The 25,801-nt window shown below is 39.3% G+C and overlaps 1 protein-coding gene across 2 annotated transcripts in view; it reads left to right on the top strand.

The window, feature by feature from the left end:
* The window catches only part of dlc1 (DLC1 Rho GTPase activating protein), a 73,717-nt gene that overhangs the window by 22,127 nt on the left and 25,789 nt on the right, over positions 1-25,801 (top strand). For both annotated transcript variants that reach the window (XM_026359525.1, XM_026359524.1), the window contains exon 5: positions 4,773-4,806. In XM_026359525.1, the coding sequence (XP_026215310.1) occupies positions 4,773-4,806 (34 nt within the window). The remainder of the gene's footprint in view (positions 1-4,772; positions 4,807-25,801) is intronic.

Raw genomic sequence — 25,801 nt, forward strand, 5'->3', positions numbered from 1 at the left:
AGCAGGACTGTGGCTCTCGAGCACCAGGGTTAGTCATCCCCGCATTGTTTGTGAAAAAGGCTTTCTGTATGGTCAGTGGGAAAATTTTTTATATATATTCATGTAAACCTGAAAAAAGGTTTCGAAATCAATCATATGTATCTTAATAATCAGGCAGATCAGAAGTTTCAGAAGTTCAAAACACTAAGCTTTGTACACCCCAGCAATTAAATTAGCAAAGTAAAGAAAGGAAGACTCCAATGAGCAAAATAGAAACCTGTCTTCTTATTAAAAGGAAGCTGTCCATTCGTCCTATAGGATGTATATCAGTCTCTAAACCACATCTCAAGGGGACAAAGTAAATGACCAGTTGGTGCAGGCTTTTAAGGCATTTTTCAGGTCATAGCTTCCATACAAACGCAGAATTATTGCTCCAGGATGCTCAGTTAGTTTGTCTGTAAGAAGGAAGAGTCTTGTGATTAGAAAAGTTAAGAATTATGGCGTCATGAATTTCCAGGGCCAGTCAACAGTTCAAAGTTTTTGTGCTTCGGGGGATCAGCACTAAATCCCACCAGACACTGCCTGAAACCAGAAGCCAGTTTACTCTTGTAAACAAAGGCAATGTTTGTGTGTCTGTTTGTGTGTGTGAATATCCACTTTTCTCACTCCCTCTCAGTCTGCATCACCCCATACAGAACATATCTCATGACTTACGGTTGAGTGAGAGACTGACTCCTTAGCTGGCGGTTAGTGTGCATATATGTTTGAGTGAGTTCCCAGTACATTTGGTGAAATCATTATCTGTTAACACTACAGACTGGAAGTGCACTCATCCATGCTGCAGATTTCGCCTGGGTTTTTAGCCTTAAACCAGATGTCAATACTTGTTACTGAGACATCACACAATTTCATCCAGAGTTGTTTTCTTTTCAATTAGTCTAACATCTGGACACTAATATAGTTTTTATGCAGGAAATGTTCCAATGCATCATTACACCAAGTCATCACATCACTTCCTGTTGACGCACTCCAAGTTTGACATATGGAACCTGTTAAAATGTAGAATGGGGATGTGGGGGACAAAGTATGAGGGATTGAGGGGGTTGAGGGGGTAACACTTTTACTCAAGGAGAAGACTAAAATGAAATTGGTTCCCACGTTCCTCTGCACACGTGCACTTGAGGGTCAACAAAGCATGGAGAATAAATTCCTTTATGAGAGCAGTGCAGAAAGAGAACATTCATGCCAGTCAAAAAGCAGAATGAGCTCCAGATAACATCTCCAAAGTCCCTGGACATGGATGCGTGCACTCTCACATACACACATCATGTCTCTCCCATCTATTACACACAGTTACCCTATACGTCTAGGGCTGGAGCCGCCAGCTTACCTGACCATAAGCCATCTGCATCAATTTAGCCATTTGCGTTAAGTGGTGGAGGAAAAGGTTTGGTTTAGCCTTAGCCCCATAATCCTTAGCCAGCACAGACCATGGGTGGTCACACACACATTCACACACATGATGCAGCTGTGGTGCAGGAGGGGGGCTGGAGTTGAGAGTGGCAGTGGCATGATGGTGGACTGCCTGGGTTTGTTGAGCCACATGCCATTGGTTTGCTTAACATCTCAGTAATTCACACAGAAAAGCATGTGCATACAGTCACACACAATACCAAAGTCCTTAACTGGAAAACAAAACATTATTTATTGCCAGTGCTGGGGGTTGAATGGTTTGTTTTGCTTTGTTTTTTTGCAAAAAATGTCAAGTATTAAAAGCTGCCATTGAATGGTTGCATAATCATATTCTTTTGTGTTCTTCTGTGCGTATTCTTTGAGCCTCAGCCCACTGTTGACTTAGTCATAACCAACTCATACTGAATATGATGAAACTTTGTTCCCTTAAGATTATATTGGATACTTTTAAAGACACCAAAGCTTCAAAAGTAATGAAACATGATGGGTTGAATTGGGTGTAAAATGTAGAATATTGAACAACATAGAGTGTTAGATTTGAATGTTTCACTCAGTTTAATTATCATATTGCTTCAATGCTGGAAAATCATGATACACAATATTGTTTATTCTGTATTGTCAGACAAAGAATGTTTTTACAACTTTATAGGTACTTAAGGGGGAATAAAAAGGGGATTGCTGTCATTGTTGTCAGCATACTTCCTGTACAGCTGCTTAGTTTAACATTATTATTAAGACTTGTTTTGGCGTTCTTGCCTTTATTTGACAGCTGCAGGTGCAGGAAATGAGTTAAATGGTTTTGTTTAAAACATGTTGCTGTTTCTTAACTTAAACAAATATATTTCATGCTTATTCCAAAACTGGTACTATATTGTATAAGTAGTACAGTAAAATTATAGTATTTATACCATACAAAAAGAGGTATTATTAATGTTTAAGATTTCTAAAACAAGTAACACGTCTTCCTGTTGATAACTGTAAATTCTTTTAAATTGAAATGATTTGTGGGAATGCTACTATACTCAGCTTGGGACTACAGTAATGACCCTACAGAGGTTAATCATGCAGCCACACATGCTTGTAGACCACTACACACACTCACCTCCTGTAAAGCAAACACATACCATTGCCCATGTGGTCCCACACACCCACTTCCAGTAAATTAGTGGCAGTAAATGAGGCAGCTGATGCTTGTAGCTCTGTACCCTACAGCTCCCAGTGGACACCTGACAGGGTCTGGACAACCCCACACTGGGATAACCTGCACTGTGGCATGCAAGGGGGAAACTAAATATGCTGTCGAGGTGTTATGAAAACATCGGTACCTTACCCTCTCATTGACATTCTTGCTACGCTCTTTTTTTTCCCACCTACATTTATTCTACTGTAATTGCTATTATGAGGGAAAACACAGCATTGTGTGAGAAAGAAGATTTACATGGTGTGTAAGTGACTTCATGGGTCACTGACAGGAACCCGTGGTGCGGTGTTTACACAATAGGAAGGGCGCACACTGGTGAACTCAAGTGTCTTGTTAGTGCTAAGCAGAGAAGTCACAGAGACCTCCCATATTGATTCTATTATACACGGCCATTGTTTCACATTGATATACATTTTAAGAAGCATTTCAGCTAAGGACATATATGTCTCCCATACATCTAGTTGTATTTAATTATTTTTTTAGAGGTCATTTCCAAAAACAAATGTTTGCAGTTTTTGGAAAATGTAACATTTGATTCATATTTAGTTATTTATTGAATAATGGCATAAGGATGGTGTATGGGTGTACTGCCGAAAAAATAATCTTGCTGCAATATTGCTGCATTCATCTATGGCACAGGAATAAGCTATTTCAACCTTACATAGTCAATACTGTCTTGTTAATAAGATACTTGTTACTTTACTTTTATTATTTTATTATTTGCACAAAAAATATATTGTTAGTCTGTCAGTTAAATTCTAGACTATGCTTATGTTAATTGAATTGGATATGTTGCAAACAATATAATACTGATGTTTCAAGTTAAAGTGTAAATGTGTATTGTCACAGACAAAGACTGAAAAGAGAGCGGTAATATCAATAAATTCCAACATGTGAAGTTAAAGGGAAAAAGTGATGTGTTGCGGTGATGCAAGTCACTGTGGCCTAGACATGTCCTTTGCCCAATTTCCCAGAGTCTTGTGGTTTCAATTAAAGCAATTCAGAGGTGCTTGTAGACAGAGGAAAAGGACAGCGCTCCAGTCTGTCTGCTAAGCTCACTGTAGCTTCATGTTAAGAGTCGTTAGAGTGGTGTTAATCTTCTCATCTAACTCTTAACAATAAAAGTGAAGTGGTGTATCTTTCCATATGTCATACTGATGTGTTTTTGTCTGTGCTGAATCTGCTTTGTAAATAGATGCCAAAGGGTAAACAGGCTTTAAAGTATTCACAGCAGGACACTGAGCTAAACCAGTTTATTTGGCCTGAAGTGAAAAAATAAACATGGAGGAGGAGAGCATTTATCTCAAAAGAAATACAAGAAGAAGTTGATACTTGCTCTTTTCTACACACAGAAGTCACTAAGGATGAATTGTTTGAGAATGCATGTTGTCCTCCTTGCTCTGTCTGATGCGTTCCAGGGGAGTGTGGATTAAAGCATGTCAGGGTGTGGAGGTCAACCAAGGAACCTGAGGTCAAAAGTCAGAAGCAAGAGAGACCTCTACATTCCAGCTGACTGCTGCCCTCACACACAGAAACACACACACAGATATTTTACCACTGAAATGACACAAGACTGCTCTATTTTTACTAAACTCAGTGCTGATGCAGTAGTATTTTTATAACCCAAAACAAAACCAAAGCAAGAAATATTACAGAAAGTGCAGAATAAGCAGAATCCGCTATGATTTTATCACCATCATCTCTCCGGGCTGCCTGTGTGAGGGTTGAATCAACATTGAATGAATTGAATTGATTTTTAATGATATGGTATGATCTATTGTGTGCACATCGAAAAACAGTGCATATGGGGTTTTAACAACCAAAAGGGCAAAGAAAAATATATTTTGATAATGTTGTAGATGGCAGCCAAAAACATCTTAAAGTGGACGATGTCTAACAGGGAGTATATTCAACGTTTTACATGGTGCAAATATTGTTAAATGTTTATTTAAAAATGTTTTTAGTGTGCAGTAGAGTAGGATATAACATGCTTTTTTGAGTTTGAATAGTTGATGGCATCACATTTATGTGATGATATGATGACATGATAATGAATCATAATAAAGTTATCTCAAACTGAAAAAACTCAAAATGTTTTTTTTTCTCCTCTCACTTCCAGACCAGCTGTACAATTCCAGAGAAAGAAAAAGCCGGTGAGTATGCTCTTCTTTCATTTTCATTTTCAGTAAATTATCAGTGGTTAGATGAGCATTTTGACCCTTGAAGTGATAGTTTCCCTTCATATTTGGTCAGTTGTGGATTTGGGAAAAAGCATTTGACTGCAGTTGACCTGGACTGGGTCTAGTGGTCTGGTGTCATGTGAAACAGTTCTACAGTGCAATTTCTGATTTATAGTTTTGTCTAGCAATCACAACAGACGGGAAGGTGGGAGGGGATGGTTGAGTGGAGGAGGACAGGCTCTGCTTCTGAGACTCTGGATGCAAGTCTAGATAAGATATGGACTCATCTACTAAACCATCAAGCTTGTCGCCTTTCCAAGATAAGAGCCAGACTGGATGTCGAGTCTGTCTGTTATCGAATCTTTTGACCTGTATTTATTTACCTTTTCCTCTCATCTTTCTTTATGCCTTTATTATTTTTTACAACAATCTAAAAAAAATTTTAGTTTTTAGTTAAAATTTCTCTATGAAATATATAACTCTGTCTAAATACACAGCTTAACACTCAAACATTGTTTGACTGTAGTATTTATTTAGCTATAGGCCCACAGTTATCAATTTGAATCACCTACGATGTATTGACATGTTATGTCATCACTTGGCAGTGCTTTCTCTCATCCTCTTTGCACACTTTATTATCACTCGATCTTGAGAACAACCTCAATCCGTAGTGACTGCTCCCTCCATTCTGGCTCCAAACTCTCTGTCAGCAGTCTGCCCATAATGCACAGGGTCATCAGGAAACTATGGATGGACAGACCTACTTTCAGACAGCCAGCAGGGGAGCAGTGTTCATTAAACACCCCCCTGTGTCCTCAGTCCGCTGGTAAACAATACCAGAGAGGTGGTTCGACATGGGGAGGAGGCTTTCATATTGCTCCCTGCTGTCTCTAAACCTGCTGGGAGTCCTCATTTACTCTCGCTGTCTCTCTCTCCCTCTAATTACTGCCACTTGCTGAAAACCCTTTATGGAAAATGCACAGAAGCTGTCACTACGTTTGTACTTGTGTGTGTATGATCATACAGATTGTGAGCACCGTCTTTTTTTTTTTTTTCAAATGTTTTTTTTTTCCACAAGTAGTCTATTGCAAGAATGCACATTGGCTTAAGCTTTTTTTTTTTCCTCATTTAAATCAATCTGACTTCCTGTAAGCTAGTTATGTAACCTACATCTCTGGGTCTGTGTGATGGAACCCAGGACTCTGTGGAGGAGGTGGGGGTATGATGAGCTTTTTTGGGGAACTTGATGGAGCACAAAGCCCAGTGTTCATTGTGACACTTCAAAGCCCCCTCTGTGTCTCCACCATTTAAGCCCCTGGGAATGACACATTTGTGACAGCGTTACATCACACACCATAGCCTAAAGGCTCCTGCCATCCTGCAAAGAAGACAACTCATTCATGGTTAATTTCCAGTCTCTCTGTGAAGCACACTGGTGATCAACACATGGCCAATGTTCTATAACGGCACAGTTGATGGCCTCCCTACAGCGTTGGATATACCTTAGCGTGTGGTCAGTGTCACAGCTCTCCTGTGCATGAAGAGGATGTGTCATGTTGCAGAGTTACAAAGGACAACCTGTTGTTAAGGTGTGTTCTTTATGGGGGTCCTGTGATGTCCTGTCCTGTGAAAAAGCAAACTGCTAATTCCCCTTGAGCAAGCTCTGGCATTTCAATAATTAGCTAGTAAATTGAGTTATAAAATAAATGCAGTGGAGCAGAAGAACAATATTTTCTACAAAGTTGCTGATTACATCTGAACTGTAGCAATGTTGAAGTATGAAGCAGCAGGAAATGGAAATACTTCTAATGTACTTTTAATTAAATAAATACACTTTGTTACTTTCCACCACTGTTCTTTCCTGATCTAAATATAAATTTGTGGGAAAAGTGTAATATAAACAGAGCACAATGACGGGCATCCAACCAACAACAGGGTTAAATTCTGACCTTTTACTTGGATTTATAAGCTCTGTAGCACTCGCCTCTGTTGTAGGTAGAGGAAATTAAAACCGAGGAAAGAGGAAGTGGTTTAGCACACTCTGAGGGGCCCTGTATGAGAAGACCTCTAAGATTGTGGACTCGAAAATTCTGGTGAATAACTTGACTCGTCATTCCTGTCTGTCTGACTCTTCTTTGTGTTTCACGCTCTTTGTTTCCGCTCTAGTCAGCTTCTTCCCTTTTTAGAATTGTAAATTCATCTCACTGGTATTCAAAACTAATTGAAAATGCAGCTGTTTTTATCCTAGTTCACAAAATTTCCTCAGACTTCAGGGCTGACCTCTGGAGATCCCACTATTAATCATCGTATTGTTACAAACTAAAAACTCCCCTCTTTCTCAAAAAATAAAAATCCCCTTCTAATACCTCTTAACTTTACTAATTGATAGTTCATATCGTGATTATTCTGTTAAATTGACACATTACTGATAACCCTGACAGGAGCAGATGCTGAATTTTGAACCACTTCTTCACATTTCAACAACTTAATAACCGACTCTCATCCAGAAAAACAGTGTCCAGAGTGGCACCAACTCTTTGCTGGTCTTCATTCAAGAACTTATGTGTCAGGGTCTGCGGGAAGGATTATAATGACTAACAACATCAGCTGAAGGTTTCTAGTAAAGATAAAGTGTATCATTTATTAGATTTGTTCAGTCTGTTTTTTTTTTTGCCACGCCTCCACCCACAGTACAGGAGTCACTGTGTTAGTGCAAGGTCACATTCCTAGCCTGCCCATCAGTCTGCGCTAGCCTCCTCTCTCCTTCCGTTTGACACACTCTTTCTCCATGTCTTCCTGTGTGGAGACTGGTACTGTACTGGAAATGGTTCCATATATATCTCACACTTCAACTTGAGTGAATACATTTAGTAATGGAAACATTTGACACTTTGGAATTTGTTGTGTTAGTGGTTAAGGGCTAAGGTATAATCAGGCTTTATTATGAATGACCTTCACAGGAAGGCTTGGATGAAGAAGACATCGTTCTGAACTGTTTTGTACGTCTGATTTTCATGTGTTGAAGTTCACAGACTGTGAACAGGAAACCATTGCATGAAGAGGGAATTTACAACAGGAAGTCAGCTTGCTGAACTCCTAGAGCTAAAACAACGAGTGTTTCTTCTATACAAATTAAAGAAACCTTAAAAGGGCTTATGTCCTTCTTTTTCTTTAGTATAACTTGTGTGTGTTTTATGTGTTCATTATCTGAGGTGTTATTTTTCATGGATAGGTGGATGCTGAGAAACTGGTGGTATCTGTGGTTATTTTATGACAGCAGTATACGTTGGACAATTATATGTATGTAGATTGTGTGGAAACTAGAATATAAGTAATTATCAATGAAATGTATTCATGTGTTTATTTTATGCAACATATCCAGATCAAGGTGCTCATCTATAGAAGTCTTTTTATCATGGTGAGATCTTTGAGCTGTGGTTAGGGTTAAAAAGGCAAACTTTGCTTACAGGCCTGCTACACGCTACAAGAGGTAGCTAGGTAAACAAGAAGTGTTTGCCTCCATAAGCCCTTCCTTGCTCTTGTGATTATTAGTTAACAGCCCAAACCTTTCTGCTTCATGTGAAATGAGCCAACAAGACTGACCTTGCATTACCAGGAGACTGTAAATCTCCCAGTGCTGATGGTGTGTGATGCCCACTCTGTCCCCAGGGTAATGAATGAGTCCTAGCTCAGTAGGCTCTGTCACTCCCTGGCTGGTTTATTCCCCTCGTCTGGATGTCTGGGGGAGAGATTGTCTAGAGCATGCAATGGACTGTTTGGATATACTATATATGGAATATATTGTGTTTTGATATCTTAAGGTCTTAATCTGGTCACCTAATATATCAGTGTAAACATATTTTTGATCCCTTGGATTACCTGGTGTGACATATCAGATAGATCAGAATGGAGTTATATGAAAGTGGGGCACACAGTATGAGTGGGAGAGTGTATGTCTGATAGCAGAGTAAGACTTCAGCAAATGGTCACATCAAAGGGATTTAAACATCATTGGGCACACCCACACACACACATGCTTCAACATACCGACACATTTTTGGCCGTGCTGTAAAGAATAGAGTATGGTGCATTGTTTTTCACAGTCGTTTGATGACAGACTCACATATGTTTATATACACTGTTTAAAGCCTTCCAGAAATATGCCGGCCCTAATGTTTCACCTTCACGTCTAAATTTCTGGGTTAGAACGTTGGCAGGCATCCCTCTCTCCCTCTGTTCTGTCTCTTTAGATGTAGATGTAGGTAGACATTACTGGCATGCTGCACTCATGTTTGAAGGAGAGGGCATTTTACAAGACTTTCCTTCCTGAGTTCTGAAGATTCCATTGTTTTCGCTTGTTCAGCCCCTCTCCTACCCCCCTTTAGGGCATTTTCCGTCATATCCAGGTTACAGTCTGTGTATTGCCCCCTTATCACAGGTATACCAGAGACACAGAGAGGGAAAGTACACTGATATGTTGTTGTGATACAAATGACCCAGATGGTAGACACTCTCAAATGCATGCATGAAAACAATAATTTGATTCAGATGTCATGTGAGTTGGATAGGTGTGTGAGGGAGAATAAAAAAAAATGTGTTACTTTTATAGGCTGTTTGTTTTTCAGTATCTCAGCCAAATCCTCATTTACAATGTTGTTAAAGAGGTCGTTCCAGAATTGCAGAAGCACCAACTAAAAGGTCGTGAAAAAGCAAAGACATGCGAATCCAGCCTTATCAGTCTCAGCAAACCTCTCAACACCATAAAGTCAATTGTCTGTGATGAGCACAGTGCTATCAGCAGACAGCAATAAGCCAGTGTTGGGTATGTTGCCTTCTCTTGCTGGAGTAATCAGCACAGTTGATTGTTTTTCCTCAAGTGTGAGCTTAGTGTGGAATGTGATGGAGGACAGCGTCAAATACAGTCCGATTTTCTGGTAATGAGACTTTGTCTGGGTTACGTAGATGCTGTAGATCAAGTTAACATCAGAAAGTAAATGTGTGTTGGCCGACCATTAGGTCTTTTTACTCATCTGGCATTTAGTACATTTAGTCATTTACACTGTTCACGATATAAATCAGGTAGTCAGGGTCAGCTAGGAGCAAGACGTGCTCCTAATGTCTCCATGTAACTTGCATTTAACTATGAATACAAATTTAACTTTTTGGGCAATGTCATTTGGAGCAGTCTTTTTGATCACCCAGAAATGTTTATCTTAGTTATGTTACTATTTCATTGTTGTTGTTTCATTGTTAATAAAAAAATATTGAGTTGTGTTATTGAGCTTTGACAATATATAAGACTTGAAAATATATGACAGGACATGTCTTTGACATTATTTTAAGTTAGTGCAAAATTCACAAAAGTTTATATTAAAAAAAATGTAATAATATTTAATATCCTACACCTCATTGCAGGATGCATTTGTCTTTTTAAATGTTCATACTTAATTAATTTATCTTTTTTAACATGTTGATTTGATCACCTATGAATATTAGTGTAGAGTTACTGTGAATTTCCTAGCAAGCTGTCAGTGACTAAGCTTCTTTCCAGAGATTTGTTCTTGCTTAATAGAAGCCAAATCTGCATGATCCGATCAACTCAGCAGCAGTCTACCTAATGGTTTCCATTGTGTTGTTTGTGTCCCTTTCAGTAGCTTAACTTTTGTTACATAAGGATTACCATACATAAGTTTCTCACCAACTAAAGGCATTTTCTTGGGTCATTTCTTTAGTGTTTGTTTGTGTGTGTGTGTGTGTGTGCACTGTATGTTCTTTTCCTACCATAATATACTGTATTTCCAGTAAAGTTATAACACTGAAAGTGATTATTGGATGTGGGGAATAACAGAGGTTTCTGTGGTACATGACGAGTGAGAGGACAGTTATAAATCATACATCTTTTGACATATTGCTGTACTTTCAGGAAATTCCCCTCATTAAACCATTTATAAGAACCACTACGTTTTCCTGCAGCTTTATCTGAATTTTGGATGATCTCACTTCCTGTCTTTTTGTTTTGCCTCTGCCATGTCTTTAGCTACTAGTGAACAAGGACAGGTGGAACTTCATAACAAGCAGGCTGCCTGGTCATAGGGTTATGTAACTGGCATTGATGCTGTCTTTGTCTAGACAAAGGTAAGGCTGGTGTAAACAGAGTGGGTGAGAGGAGGAAGGTGACAGAGAGGAGATGCAGAAAAAAAAAGAACGATGTGAGATAAAAAAATAAAAAAAACTTAGGGAGGGAGAGATGCAAGTCGTGACTCTGAACCACTCACAAATTCACAGAGAGCGTGTGTCAGAAAGCACTTACTCACACTTCCACACACATATATATATATATATATATATACACACACTAGCAGAATATAATATGAGCAGTGCAGCACTGGCTGGATGTGTCCCAGCAGTTACCGCACTGATGCTTGCTGCAGCAGATGGGAGTGTACTGCCCAAACGGGAGCTGAACAGAGTGAGAAAGAGAGAGAGGCAGGAACCAGACCAGTACAGAGGATATAACAGAGCCAGATAGATGCAGAAACTGGTCAGATAAAGATGAAATCCTTGAACATACCTATCATTCAAGGTAAAAACAAAAGGAGCAGTGGAAAGGTGCAGGATTGGCAAGAGACAAGAGTACAATAATAAATCTGAGCAAGAACAGGAACAGGTGAGGGGACAAGGTAGAAGTTTGACGTAGCTACGTTTTGGTGGATGCTAATTGGGATGTCTCGCTCCATGAGGCTACTGCTACTGCAGCGGTCCTTCAGTGACCACATCAGGTCCTCTACATCCAAAGCCATAGATTTGATCAGCAAGACTGCTCGAGAGAGTCGACTGGCAGGTGAGTGTTGAAGGCAGTGACTGACACAGCAGCTGTACATGTGTAGGTCCCTGTAAGTTTTGTTTGCCTGTGTTTTGTATGTGACTTTGTATACTGACATAGCAGTATACAAAGTTTACTGTTTTTGCTTCAGAACATACAGCTGTAATTTACTCTAAGCATGTCAGGTTTCAGATTCAAGATGCACAGTAGGATGGGAAAACTGCATTGTCATTGTCTTAGAGACAGGATACGCTGCCAGGCTTCTGCAAAGTGAACAGTATTTCTGACTGACAGATCAATAGAGAACATTTAATGGATGTGTGGGAATACTGTAGCTCAGTAAAACAGGGCTTGAATAGCATAGCTGTCTTTTTTTTAAGCTGCTCATTGTCTGGTTGGATTTATCTTTTTCTAATTTTTCTTGAGCTTTATGTGACAGCAGGTCTATTTCTGTTGATGGAGGTGAACATCATTGGATTCATGTGTGTTCTTCTGTGGAAGATAGCAGTGATGGCACTGTTAATACAGTGCTGGTTTGACCCATGTATAATCAATGAGCTTCTCGAGCAGCTTTTCTCTAAATAATACAGATACTCCTCTACGTGCTGGTATCAGCAGCAAAAAAATGTATCAGAGCTGCTCTTGAGGAATTGTGGCCGTAGCTGTCTGATATCATCTAAAGGTTTGAGGTTTGAGGTTCATCCACCTCAAAAGAGGTGCGATGATCCTCAGGGGTTACGATTGACATGAGTTTGGCTGCATTGTGTTTGAAATTGTCCCACTGAATCCAAAGGTCAGTGACCTGTGGCCTAACCTCTCTATTGAAGTAGAAAGCACCAGGTGATAAATATCCACCGACAAACACTGTCCAAGATGTTGCAGGCTGTTGCCACATACCTCACTGTCCCACAGTGAAAGAGGGAAGAGTGGAAAGTGGGTCAAAGAATTATGACAGGATCTATTTACAGCTCTCCTAATATGCCACGTTTTGCCACTTTCTCAGTTGCTTCAAGAAGTAAGCAGAAAGCAGAGGCTTTTTACCAGGAACTGCATGTGAAAATATGCCTGTGTTTCCTGGCCATCGAGTACTAACTTGCAGCATATAAATAGCTTTATTTAAATTCTCTGTACTTTATATATGATTTATATCTCATGTATTACATGCCATGCAATGCTCTGCAAATTAAATATGACACATTATAGTGAAAGAAACACCTCAAACTATTTAATGGCAAAAGGTTTTAAAAATGTAAACATTTACTACAATGTGAAGACATGATCTGGGCATTTGATCCTCCATGAAGCCCGTACATTAAATAATAACACTTGCGGGATGCTCTCAAGGATTTGCTTGTCGGTTCTGTGCAGCATCACACATCCTGAAACTTTATGGCCTTGTTGACATTTCCCTCCCTTGAGGGAATATGCAGTCATGTCACATATTTAAGCATGTTTACATCTTAAGGACAAAACCTGTGGCAGAAAACACTGGATTAATCGACAAAAAACAGCTGTTACTCCAGTCTTAGTGAGTCTTTGTGCTCACTATTAATGCTTCCCGGCCTTCTTCTAAAAAAATGATTAATATTATGACTTTTTGATCTGCACATGTTTGTATAAGAAAATATTGTGACCTAGAGACGACACTAAATAAAAGAACAGAGCCCAGAATGAGTGGCATTCCTTCTGCTTTGTTTTAAATGGTTTTGATAAGCTTTAAAGGGGTCAAGGGGCATCTGGAATCAGGGCAGATAGTTTAAGAGAAACACAGTGATGACAGAATCTGGTCAAATGGTTCCTTGAGTCCCTTAAGGATTTAAATCAAGTCGTAAAGTTTACTGTGATACACATTTGAAAGCAGTGTTTCTTTTGCATAAAGTAAGTTATGGCTATTACGTAACTTGGATTCAATCGTACGCTTTTCTTTTGGTCAGTGTATCACATATGTTTCACATCACTCAACCCTTCAGGTAATTGCCTGTAGTCTCTGTGGACACCTACCGTCCTTGCTTGCACTTTTTATGTAATGCGAGTGTTGTGTACGAGTTATTTTGATTGTTAGTTAAATGTTTAGTGTTGTGAAGGTGAAGGTTATTTCTGCTGTACTTTTGGACCAAACACTTTTGGCTTCATATTGCTACCAGCTGCCACCATAATACTATTCCACAATCACCAGAGCTTTGTCAATCAAGCCGTTTGCCAAAGTCATGTGAAAGGAGGTAATAGGACTATTTGGATTAGTCCACCTTGGCTTAGAACATTTCAGCAAATACATATTGCATAATATGTGGTTAACATTTCATGGTTCAAGTGTAAGGAGGGTCAAATGAGTGTAAACATGTACACAGCTACTGCATTTATAAAACACTGCACTAATATTTGCATTTATTGATATTATGAGTTTTGTTCTTAAGCTAAAACAGGAGTCCTGGCTGTATTATTGTGAACCTGTGCTCAAGCACACAAATATAGCAGCTCTTTTCACACCTTTTAAACAGAGTTTTCTGTTCCTGTTATGACTCCCTAACACTTCTGTAGTGAAGTGTAAATTAAGTTTGCTTCTTTTAAGATGAACTGACGTGTGGAAAGTGAAGTTTCATTGCTTTAAAGTTTGCCTTTTTGTTTGCAGACAGCCTTGTTGGTTAAATTTGCTTTTCCTTTTCTCTCAAAATATATCTGGCATACTATAAGTCCTAGTTGTTGTTTGCTGAGCATGGACATGTAGTGAATTTTAACAGATGTTTTACGTGCATCCCAGTCAAGCATTACCAAGTGACTGCATGACTACTACAGCGTCCCCAGTTCAAATGTAGTCAGGTATTTATTCCATAACAAAAATATATTTTAATGTGTAGTTGAACTCATTTGTCAGAAGTCAACTTTTATAAAAGAGGTTTGTTTGACTTTATAGAGGTTTCAGTGTACCTTTACCAAATAAATCCAAAAAAGAGAACAGAGTACCTGTTTTGTGTCTTGGTGGAGCTACAATTTAATGCCAAAGTGAAAACCAGAATTGCTCTGCACTACCAAATCTGCAATACCGCACCCTCAGCTGCGCCACTGCATCAATCTTGACTGGCATAGGTGGGTCCTTTTAAAAAGACATTATGACTGCACAAGCAAAGGCAAACAACAACCTGCCTTGTACCAGATAAAACTGGCAGCATGTCAGTGTGTGCCCTACTAGACCTAAGTGATTTGGAGCAAATGACCCCCATCTATGCAGCCTTGTGTACTGCCAGTAAGGTGTTTAAGTTCATAGACTGGTTTGGTCAAGGTTTTTCAACAAATACTGAAGACATTATTATCAGCACTGTACTGCAGCTGGGAGAGATATGAAGGTCATAAAATGTCCTTTTACCTGAACACAAATGAGTACAGTACAACGTGTGGATTTGCAAAACTATACTTGTAATACCTTGGTGCCAGTGTGAGCTTTTATTTGTGCTGCTATTTTTGAATGAATTTGTTATTTAAGTAGCAGCCGGGCTTTTGTTTCAGACTGAAGGGTGGGCCAGTGGGAGGTCCATAGACATGTTCCGGTGTACTCAGGCCTTGCCCACTGTTAAACCACATAGATGTCCTGGGCCTATTGTATTCCTGCAAGACTCTACAGGAACCCAGCAGGGCCATTTCATGCCTCATGGACGCCCAAAGAGGAAGTCAGAAGGGACACACCAGTGTGACATCAGCAGAGATTTCTTTCAATGAAAACGCAGCGGGCTGCCATGTAACAAATTAGCTTCAACAAGATACTTTCACCCCAGTGGACAGACCCTTTTAAAATGTAATCAGTGATTAAGCTTTAAAACAAATAACAAATAACACAACATGAAATATGTGCATGTTTTTCAAGACAAAGACAATTTCAGCTGCAGTAATAATAATACATACAGTAAAACAGCACTTATTTTGTGTCACTCAACATTTAACACCCATGGCTGCTTTGCTGTTGACCCATTATTTCTAACTATTTGTTGGGTTGCGGCTCATACATTTATGGTCTTAGCAACAATTAAAGTGTTTGTGGTTTTTCCGTAACCATGTGTTTCAAGCCTGGTTAGATCGTCTGAGTTCTCACAGCATTTATCTGTTAAAAACAGATTTTTTCCAACTCTGTCTTGATGTTAAAATCGCTTGAGACAACAACACCCAACTTGAATCTTTTCTTGGTATCTTTCATTTCCCACAAGAGATATGCTCGTGATGCTTTTATCTCATGGTCATTCTGGTAGTTTAGTATAAGCTCCTTATGTCAATCATTCTGTAAAGCAGCTTGTAATGTTCCTTCTAGGCACTAATTCACGATTAGCACATCCCATTTCAGTTCGCTTTCATATGTAGGTCAAACTATTCAATTGGTGTATCTATAAATAGTACATCTTAATTATTTATCAAGGCAGATGAACTGCTCCACTGTCTTTTCTGCTTTTATGCCTGCATTCCCTCCTGGTGAGGAGGATATGAGAAAAGTAGGCCAAGAACAGTGTTTCCTGTCATCTCTGTGTGTGCCTGTTAGAAGTTGTGTGTCTCCTGAGAGGAGCGTGCTGCACTCGAATGCTGAAAGAGTTATAAAAACACAGTGTGTGTGTGTGTGTGTGTGTGTGTGGGTGTGTTAGTGTGTGAGTAATTCAGGGCATACCTAAAAGCATGCACAGACTCTTGTGTTAGCATGTATACTAGTGCACTATAACATTACAGTCAAGACATGACTGTGGGACATGTGCCAGGGAAATACTGTATTTTCTCTGGCTTCCTCATTGTCTGTAGTTTCCTATCTGTATGTTTCTCTGTTTGAAGCAAGAGAGAGACTAAAATTATGTCAGTCTTGATGGACACTGTCCACTTACTAGCTTTTTCTATTTCCAATGAGAGTTGTGTGATGAGAATGTTCTAGGCCCTTTATCCTATATAAATTTCTCAGTTTCAGTTTTTCTCAGTCTTTTGATGTGTGTAGTGCTGATCTTTATCTTAACATTCATTTAAGTGCTGTAATTATGGAAAACGCTTCACTGACTCTGCATATGTAAGTTCTTTAGTGTGCATAGCAATTGACTGGCAAACAAAACAGGACACTGATGTGAGCTGTAAGCACTAACCACAGTTTTGATGAGGTTCTTTTGTTTGATCGTACCTTTCTGATACATCCTGGTGAAATCTTAAAACATTAGCAAACTGTTCCTCTGATTTCCACACTATATTCAGTTTCATTTTTGAGCATGTAAAAGCAAACAGCTATTATTTCACAGTTTCTGAGACCTCTGTTTGGCTCAGTCACTGTATGATTTATGTGAGTTATAATGTATTAATTGCTTTAATGGCTGTTTTATCGTCACTAAAATGCAGTGAACCACAGCCTATAGCAAAACAATAAAGAATGATATATGACTACTAGGACTACATTTCACTGATTTTCTTTGTCTTTGTATTTCTTCAGTACGATTGTGTGTGTTTGTATAATTTTAATATAAAAACCCAAATGAGGCTTTAGACTTGATTTCAGAGGTGTCAGTGAACCTCTCTCACTGTTTTAGGTTTGTCCTGGTAGATCTGGCTGATTATCCTGCTGTTATATATGTAACTGGTAGTCACTTAACTTGACATGGATTGTGACAGTAAACACTCTTGAGATATTTATGACTGGATTTGAGTCCTTCAGCGCTGTTCCTGTTCAGTAATTTAAAAGCCCCCCTTGTTTCTGCCCTTGTGCACTCACAAGGCCGCTTGTTTCGAAGACTCTGGAATGTTTTGCTAAACCCAGTGACTCCAGCAAGCTCACGCCAAACTTGTTTATTTTCTCCTTCAGACTTTTTTCACTTCCTCTTTTTAACACATGAGCTAACTCAATGCATCTTTTTATTCCCTCATTAAAAGACCCCTCTCTGTTTTATTGATGCAACAATCTCTGATGTGTTCTGTCTTCAGTAGAAGTCTAAATCCTGAAGAGATGTTGGATATTGAGCACAGATCTGGAGCTTGCACTATTAATGCCAGGTTGACTACCTTTTAGATTAAAAATTCTTCTTAGTGTTTTGCTGCAGCTGGTAAGACCAGTGATCTGAGCATGTTGCTCCAGCTTCAAACTGCTGATTTGAGAAGAGTCCTAATCAGCCCATTTCTGTTTTTCTTCGCCCTAATCATCACTCAAGTGGGATGCCTGGCACTTTTCTGCAGGACCTGAAAGTAGCCCACTTGATGCATACTCTTGACTTCTCATTGTCCCGTTTTGTGCCCTTGCTTTACTTCTGCAGCTGGAAGGTGATGTGATTGTTCAGCACAAAACTTGGGTCAACACTCATCAAAGTAAGCTGGAACAATGAGCTTGCTAATGCAAGGGCCCATTGACATTGTGTGGCAATAGGGAGCAGACGGTTGTAGAGCCAGCAGTCACAGAAATCTCTGATTTGGCAAAGCTTTGGATTCCCAAAATGTGTGCACAAATATTTGCATACACTGTAGAATTTTCTACTTCCTCTGCACCCGAGAATGTCTGATTTCACACTGCAGAGTCTCAGGTCAGTTCATTCCTACACCTTTCTTCCTCTCGTCAGCAGAAATACTGTAAATGCTGCGAGCAGTGCTGCTTTTTTGGCAGAGACAGAGCTCTTTTTATTAGCTTGAGTCACTGTGTGAGGCAGTGCTGGGTTAGGTGGTCATGTACTGTCAATAAGAGAGCTGGGGAGTGAGAAGGCAGATGACAGAGTGGAGTGAGAGAAAATGTGTCAAGAGGTTCAATTAGATGAAACATGCTGGTATTATATGTCTAAAAAACAATGAGGGCTTTCACCTAAAAAGAAAATCTATAAACATGATTGTGTAGAGTCTATTATAGACAGGAATTTCATTATGAAGACATTGTCTGAGGTTGCCGTGTATACAAATTATGGTTTGGCATGTGACTGTGGTTTGTTGATTGCTTGAGACTGAATTAATTATAGTAACTCAAGAAGTCAGGAAAAAAATCACACTGGGGGTTGCATAAGGCAGTTAAGGACTTTTAATTAATACTGTGGGTAGTGATAAAATGATTTGTGCAGCTAATATCTATACAATCATGTCTATTCTTAAGTGGAAGTGTTGAGAATAACTGACTATGATGTATTTGCTGAAAGCTAAAAGCCAGAGATTATGTGTGTGAAGGAGGGCACCTTCATGCAGAACTATCCATCTTCACCTGTGAGGTATGAAGAAAAAAGCAGACACAGAACATGAACTATGAGTAGTGACTTAAAGGTACCTATGGATTGCATAATAATTGTACTAGATGGATGGTTATATAAACAGTATCTAGCACGGTCAAATCCAACAGGATGTCTTTTTTTAGATTAATTGCTTGTCCATATTAGTGATGCTGTGTCTGACGAGTGACGTGAAACGAGAGGAAGATGATGGCGTGAGGGTTCGTCACTGGTCATTTGATGTAAAACAGCCACATTCCGGACAAATCTACTCCAGATGGGTACTTAGAACAAGTTTTAGTGCCACATTAAAATTGTCTCATCTCTGGTGACTTAACTGCCTCTCAGGGTGCCTGATCTTGTGGTATGTTGTTTGTTTACTCTCCTGTGGGCCTTCATTTCCTGTGTCTCTGCTGTTTTTTGTGTTTCTAGCGGGTCTCAGTGGGTTAGCCATCTTTAATTTGCTCACTCAGTCCACAGGAGATTTGGAGTTAATACGTTTAGTCCTGCAGGTAATTTTGACCTTTCAAATACCAATGATTGGACTGTTATTCTAAAGACCCAGAGAGTTAATTGGAAATAGCCAATCCTAAAGTGGAATTTAAGTTTTCCCCAATAAGAGAATAGACAAAGAGGTTTTAATACATGTTTCTGTTGTGAGGATAAGTCTCAACACAGATCCCATAATAACAGCAAGTAAAACACAAATACCCTGGATACCTATCAATTTTAGATAGTGCCATGTGATTTCGTAAACACAGACAGGTGTCCCTCTGTGTGGGTTTGCCTACTGGCGAGAGAACAATAAGCTCAACTGTCAAAATATGAGAATACCAGGAAAAATAAAGTGTTTAAAAAAACATGTAGCCTGAAGCCACTGTACTTTCACAGAACAATGCATGCTACCAGTATTATGTCTTTAACCACTCAATGTCACAAACCTTAAACAATTTAATATTTAGCAGTATCAAAGCAGCAGTCTCCAGGATTTAGTTGCATACCTTGACCTGTCCTTACACATTGTCCCCAGCATTGTGTTGGTGTGAATTTCTGTGGGGCCAATAATAAAGCAAATATGATCCCAATCACTGACTGTATGCAAATGAAAATTAGGCTGAGGGTCATTGAGATGTGAAGAGAGAGTGGATGTACCATAGATATTGGGAAGGGAATTGAAGATGGATTTACTGATTGATTGACATACCATGAGCGTCTCGTGTGTGACCTGGTTCTTGACTACTTGTCTTTTCCAAGCCAGTAACTATTATGTTTATTTATGAGGACGTTGACAATCACTGTGAGGTCTTGCTGAGACATTCCCCTTTTCCCGCTCGTAATTTTCATTGTAAATTTGTGATTAGGGAAGACTTGATTATCCCCCACAGTTGAGACTATATCACACACACGGCTAGGACCATTTTCAAAGTGAACGCCTTAACTTACACTGTCCCCCAGGCAGTTTGTTAGATCTGATAGAGGATGTTGTAAAATGTCTGACTTCAACATGACAAAGCCATCACTGGCAGTTAGACAAGATAGTTGCCTAATTGTGAGAATTTGTCGTTTCCTTCTGAACTGGAATTTGGTTAGAAATCTGGCACCGAACCGCGCCGAGAAAAATGTCTCGACTGAGCTTCTGAGAAAGAAATGACAGATGCCTTTTGGCTCATAGCATTACTTTTCTAGGAAACTCAAAACAGTGGTTTGTATAAAGGCAACATTGTGACTATCACCAATTGACATCAAGTTCATCTGTTTCTGTAACTCTGAGACCACTGAGGTTTTTATTTCATATTTTAAGAGTCCTGAGATAATTGATTTATCCAGTGCTGACATGACCAAACTTTTCTTTGTGTCCTGTTTTTTGCTCATCCCACCAACCTCCAGAATGTTTTTGACATGATCTCTCTTCAGACTGGCCGACCACTTAATGTCCCCTTCTCCTTCTGATCAAGAGGTGTTGCCGGTGACCTTTCACCTTGCAGCCTCAGGGATCATAACCCCTTTTGCCAGCCTAAATGGGTGAACACAAGGCCACTGGCTGAGTGTTGTCACCCTCTGTGTCCAGGCCAAGCTCCACTTTAAATCCTTACAGCTGGTAATAATACAAGCACTGGAGCGCTTAGCATTAGCTTGTTGTCTAAGTGACACTTTGACAACTTAATGTCTTTTTTTGTGTGTGTGTGGTTGAGGTCAGGGTCAGTGAACACAATGTGTGTCCAGCATTTCTTGGCCTAAATGCTCTGAGATGTCACACTTGAGCAAAGCTTTCTGGGAATGGTATGAAAATAATGGTTAGTGTAATTTTCCTTAAGGTGATGTTGGACCTCTAGATTCCTGTATCTGTCCCTTACCTACTTCTTTCAAAACATAATTTAAGTTGAGCATGTCAGGTCTTTTATTCCCCTTGCCCGTCCTTCTGCAGGGTCTGTAAAAACTGTCATATGAACCACTTGAACGGCTCTCATCTATACGCATCCACTGAAATGTGAGCTAGAAAAACCTGTCTGTCAAAAGCCTCATGAGCGTGACAGTTTGGAGGATCAAGTTTAAAAAAACCTTCTGGTGCATAAAAGCAAGAACACAGGAATCCAGCAGCTTGTTTTCTTCATTTGCTCGTGCTTTCCATCACTGACCGCCTTAAAGCCAGTTGCACTGAAAAGGGGGGAAGCAAAATGGGGTTTTGTCTTCCATGGTTCTTAAGGCCTAAAACATTTTTTCTCCAGATAATAAAGGGGTTTGATCTCTCCGTGCCCGTAGCTACTGTCTCAACACGAGTATCACAAGGACTGTGTTGTCTACTGAGAAAACAGGAGTCATTTGTTTGGGAAAACAACAGTTGTTTGTGTCTCACACTAGCATCATGTGATTTTCCTTTGAATGAAATACTGTTCGTCCAACTCTACTTACCAGAAAGAGAAAGAAAACTCCTAGTTGCTGGTTTCATTTTAAAAATAAACTCATTTTCAGACGTGCTAACAACCACTGGATTGATTGTGATGGAGGTTTGTGCAGAAATGCTTTGTAATGATTCACTGATGTTTACACTTTTGCTATGACATTCAGCACAGATGTTCATGGGGCCCAAGGGTGAATCATTTGGGCCCCATCTAATGTCACTAGCAGGTCAACATAGTAACTTATCCTGTCCACTTATTGGATTGATACAAAAATTGACCAAGACAATCAAAGCTGATGAATCGCATTCACAAAGTCTCTCACATAAATATGAGAGACATAATACCAACATGACATTATTTCTGTGAGCATAATATTAGCACCTACACCTACTGCAAACATAATATTTTATTCACATGCCATGTTGACTTTGACTATCAAATCTTTGAGGACAACGTCACCCATTATCACGCCAATATCCCTGCACTTCTGCTCCTTTCTCCCTGTTCTAAGTGGCCTGTGCATTCCTTGATTCATTCAGGATGAGGGGAACATGTAAATAGAGATGGCAGTAAGAGCCAAAGCTCAATCTGTTGGGCATATGGAGGTTATATCCCTGCTGCCAAGCTCCAGCTGGATGGTATTAGTCCCCCTCCATACTGAGCTGTTGAGCTATCATCCCCTGGGGAACGATGAGGAGCACGGGTATGAGGCGGGGAGTCACAGCTCTGCCTGCGGTTTGTGTTCATTACCCAAGTTTGTGCCCTTAAACAAATCAATACTCTCCATTAGCTCTTAAAGTAAATAAACTCACTTTGAGATCTATTTAAGTGTAGCATATGTGTTCATGTAAATGTGTCGGGGCACCCGGCATGTAGGGATAAGTGTTATCATTATTAGCTTTATAGGAAATTAAAAAAAGAATAGAAAACTGAAGACATTGCGCCAAAACTAGACACTTATTTTCCAGTTTCCTTGCATCATACTTTGCACACCTTTAGAAGAAAACCAGTCTGTTAGTCTATATATCCACCTACATGCACATATAGTGAATATGGCCTTTTCAATACACAGCTAAACACATACACTAACTTCCTTCTGTTTATTTGTGTTTAGCTCAGTGCACCAGATGCCTTAGATTCCTGCGCACTGGACCTGGGACAGCTATGCATAAAGACAAACATTTAGATTTTGTAACTGAACTAAGGTCCCTCACAGTCATATCAGAAACCTTCTTTGTTGGTCAGTGTTTACAGAAGACTACTTTAAAAATATGTCAAGCATGCAGATACACTTGTGCACATACACAGGCACAAATAAGAAAATATTTCTGCCCGAGTCTCCTTAATACCTGCATGTGTGAGACATTTATCTTGAGTCTCATGTCCATCTATAGTTTAGTAGGTCAAGGTCGTCACATGACTAATGAGTTAATATCTACTGTCTGACAGCCTCCTTCCCGCTGTGATTTGTCTGGCTAGAGCTGAAGGGCTGAAAATTACTTGCACACAAAGCAAAATGAAAAAGCACAGAAGTGCTTCACCCGGAGGAGAAGAAGATCAGCAATCGTCTCGTGTCTCTCTATGCTATGATAGACACAACAGTATCTTTGTTCAACACCATACTGTTATTCATAAATTAATAATTGTATATAGCATTAACACATTCACACTGGTATATCAGCTGTTTCAGTGTATCACATATAGGTGTTACATTTTTTATTTAAATCACATACACACATATTTCAAGTGACTAAACAATCACATAACTAAATAATACATGATTTTTTATTTAGCTTAGTATCAAAACATTTGTTTCAGTCAAGAAGAGATGATTGATTTCAGGCTCTAGTCATATTTGAGTTCTGGTATAGGATTTGTCATGGTGTGTCTGGCCTTTAGTCCAGCTCCTTTTGATCTGCAGTAGACTCTCTTTCATCTTATCTTCTTAAAAATGGCACAAATCTCAAGAGCTGCAAGAAGTTGGGAGCTGATAGAAATCACCTAGAAATTCAAACCTGCTGAATGCAAATTTGGGAAGGAGCCTCTGGATCAGTGATAATCTCTCTGCTAAACCTGGTTTGTGTTTTTCACGACAGCCTAGATGTCTGCATGGATTGTCACGTGGTTTGCATGAGGTCAGGGTTCAAAGGAGGTCATGGGTCAGGGCATTGAAGACTAAAGCATGAACTTCCTGAGTTACTCATTGGATGATTCTGCACAGAAAGCAGGAATGGACATATGGTACTTTGGAATTTGGTCTTTGCTCCACGTGTCCATGACAAAAAAAGTCAAAAACAGGAAAGAAAATAGAAAAGGGAGGAGGATTGTGCACTTTCTTGTGCACAGACATGCATCAATTTATCTATTTTCCATCATCTATCATGTCTCCCTGACACACTGAACGTCCATCAATTCCTACCTTATTCTTCATCCGTGAATACAGCACAGGGCACGTGATCTCATTGCAACCAAATCCATATGAATTACTGCTGCTGAAAGTTAGTTGGCCAACATACATTCAACGTTCATGTCAACTCTTCTCTCATGCAGGACAGTTCAGACTTTACATTCTTACAGATCCTTTGGGCATTTTTTTGTCACCGGTTAAATCAGGCAAACTCCACTCAACTCAAGAACTGATGGTACACACACATGGTAGTCATCAAAGCAGGAAAGATGTTGTTTACAAAAAAAGAGGAAATGGCCTTCAGATAGCATTTTTAGATATAACACATGACAAAGTACAAGAAATCTGAACCTTCCCTCTGTAATGGGAAAGATTTGTATTTGAGTCACTGCAAATAGCTTCAATTTGAATCTACGAGGCAAGAGAGGAAGCACTAATTTGGAAAGCAAATGTTTTGTGGTAAAGGGCAGAACAATTACAGCCATATTTTAGAAGGATCAATAGGTTAATCCTTTTTTATTTAACTGTATTTAAGTAGTTGATGAACTAATTTGTACAGGACACATTATTAGAAAAAATAGTATACCTTTGTTTGGACAAAGAATTCTGGAAATTTCCAGGCATTACAGCACACCTCAAAATGCTGCCATGTGCACATTTCACAGCCATATGGTTGGCATCATTAACCACTCCGTAAGTATTCTTGTTGCCTTTCCCAAGCAGACCTCTTGTAATTCTCAGAAAATGTGGCCGTGCACAGTGACTCTTTATGTGTTGAAATGTTATTTCTCCCTGTAGAAATAAATCAGGACCAGCTTTATTCATTCATAACGACCACATTTCACCATAAAACATTTTTCAGTCTTAGCGGTGAGATTAGCGTCAATAATCAACCAGCCTTCACAGAAAAAACAGCATTTTTTTACATGTGTAAGTTGAGCTTTCCGCTTATTTGACACATCAACACTTCTCTACCTTGATCAGCATTAGAGAGGGCTGATGAAATGAATGGATTTCCTAAATATCTACATCTTCCTTTGTGAAGAACATATAATAAAATGCTAGAGCTATTTAAGTATTTGTAAGAGAATAGATTAAAATGAATGTGATAAGTTATATACAGCATACAGCAAAATGAAATACATAAGGATGGAAGAGTGTACAAGAGCATTAACAGGCTACTCACCATAAGCTAAAATATAGTTACAGCAGTGGAGATATAGCAAGAACTGGATCAACTTCTCATAATAAAAACTGTTAATTCAATTTACAGGGGGGAATGACAATCAGACAATGTCTTCACTGTCCCCATGTAGTTATTCTCAATTTTGAAACAGAAAAAAACACGAACCCTGCACTCTGTGTAATCTTTGGAATAAAGAGCTTTTATTGTAGGTTGCATTTGACAACTGCCTTTAAAATCACACATTGTTAGATTAGGTTTGTGATAAAGCCTGCCTGCGTTGATGCAGCAAATAATATCTGAAGAAAGAACATACTCCACTGACTTTGACCAACGAGTAAAAAGTGCCTGCACTTGTGTGTATAAGTGCACATATACAGCACTTGTGTATATGTAAACTTAGACACTGTCTCCGTTGGCATTTACACATTAGTGTTGGTCCATAATTCTCTCCGCCGCTGTCTGAAAGCCATAGCA

Source organism: Anabas testudineus, chromosome 1, assembly GCF_900324465.2.
Source record: "Anabas testudineus chromosome 1, fAnaTes1.2, whole genome shotgun sequence".
NCBI classification, from domain to species: domain Eukaryota; kingdom Metazoa; phylum Chordata; class Actinopteri; order Anabantiformes; family Anabantidae; genus Anabas; species Anabas testudineus.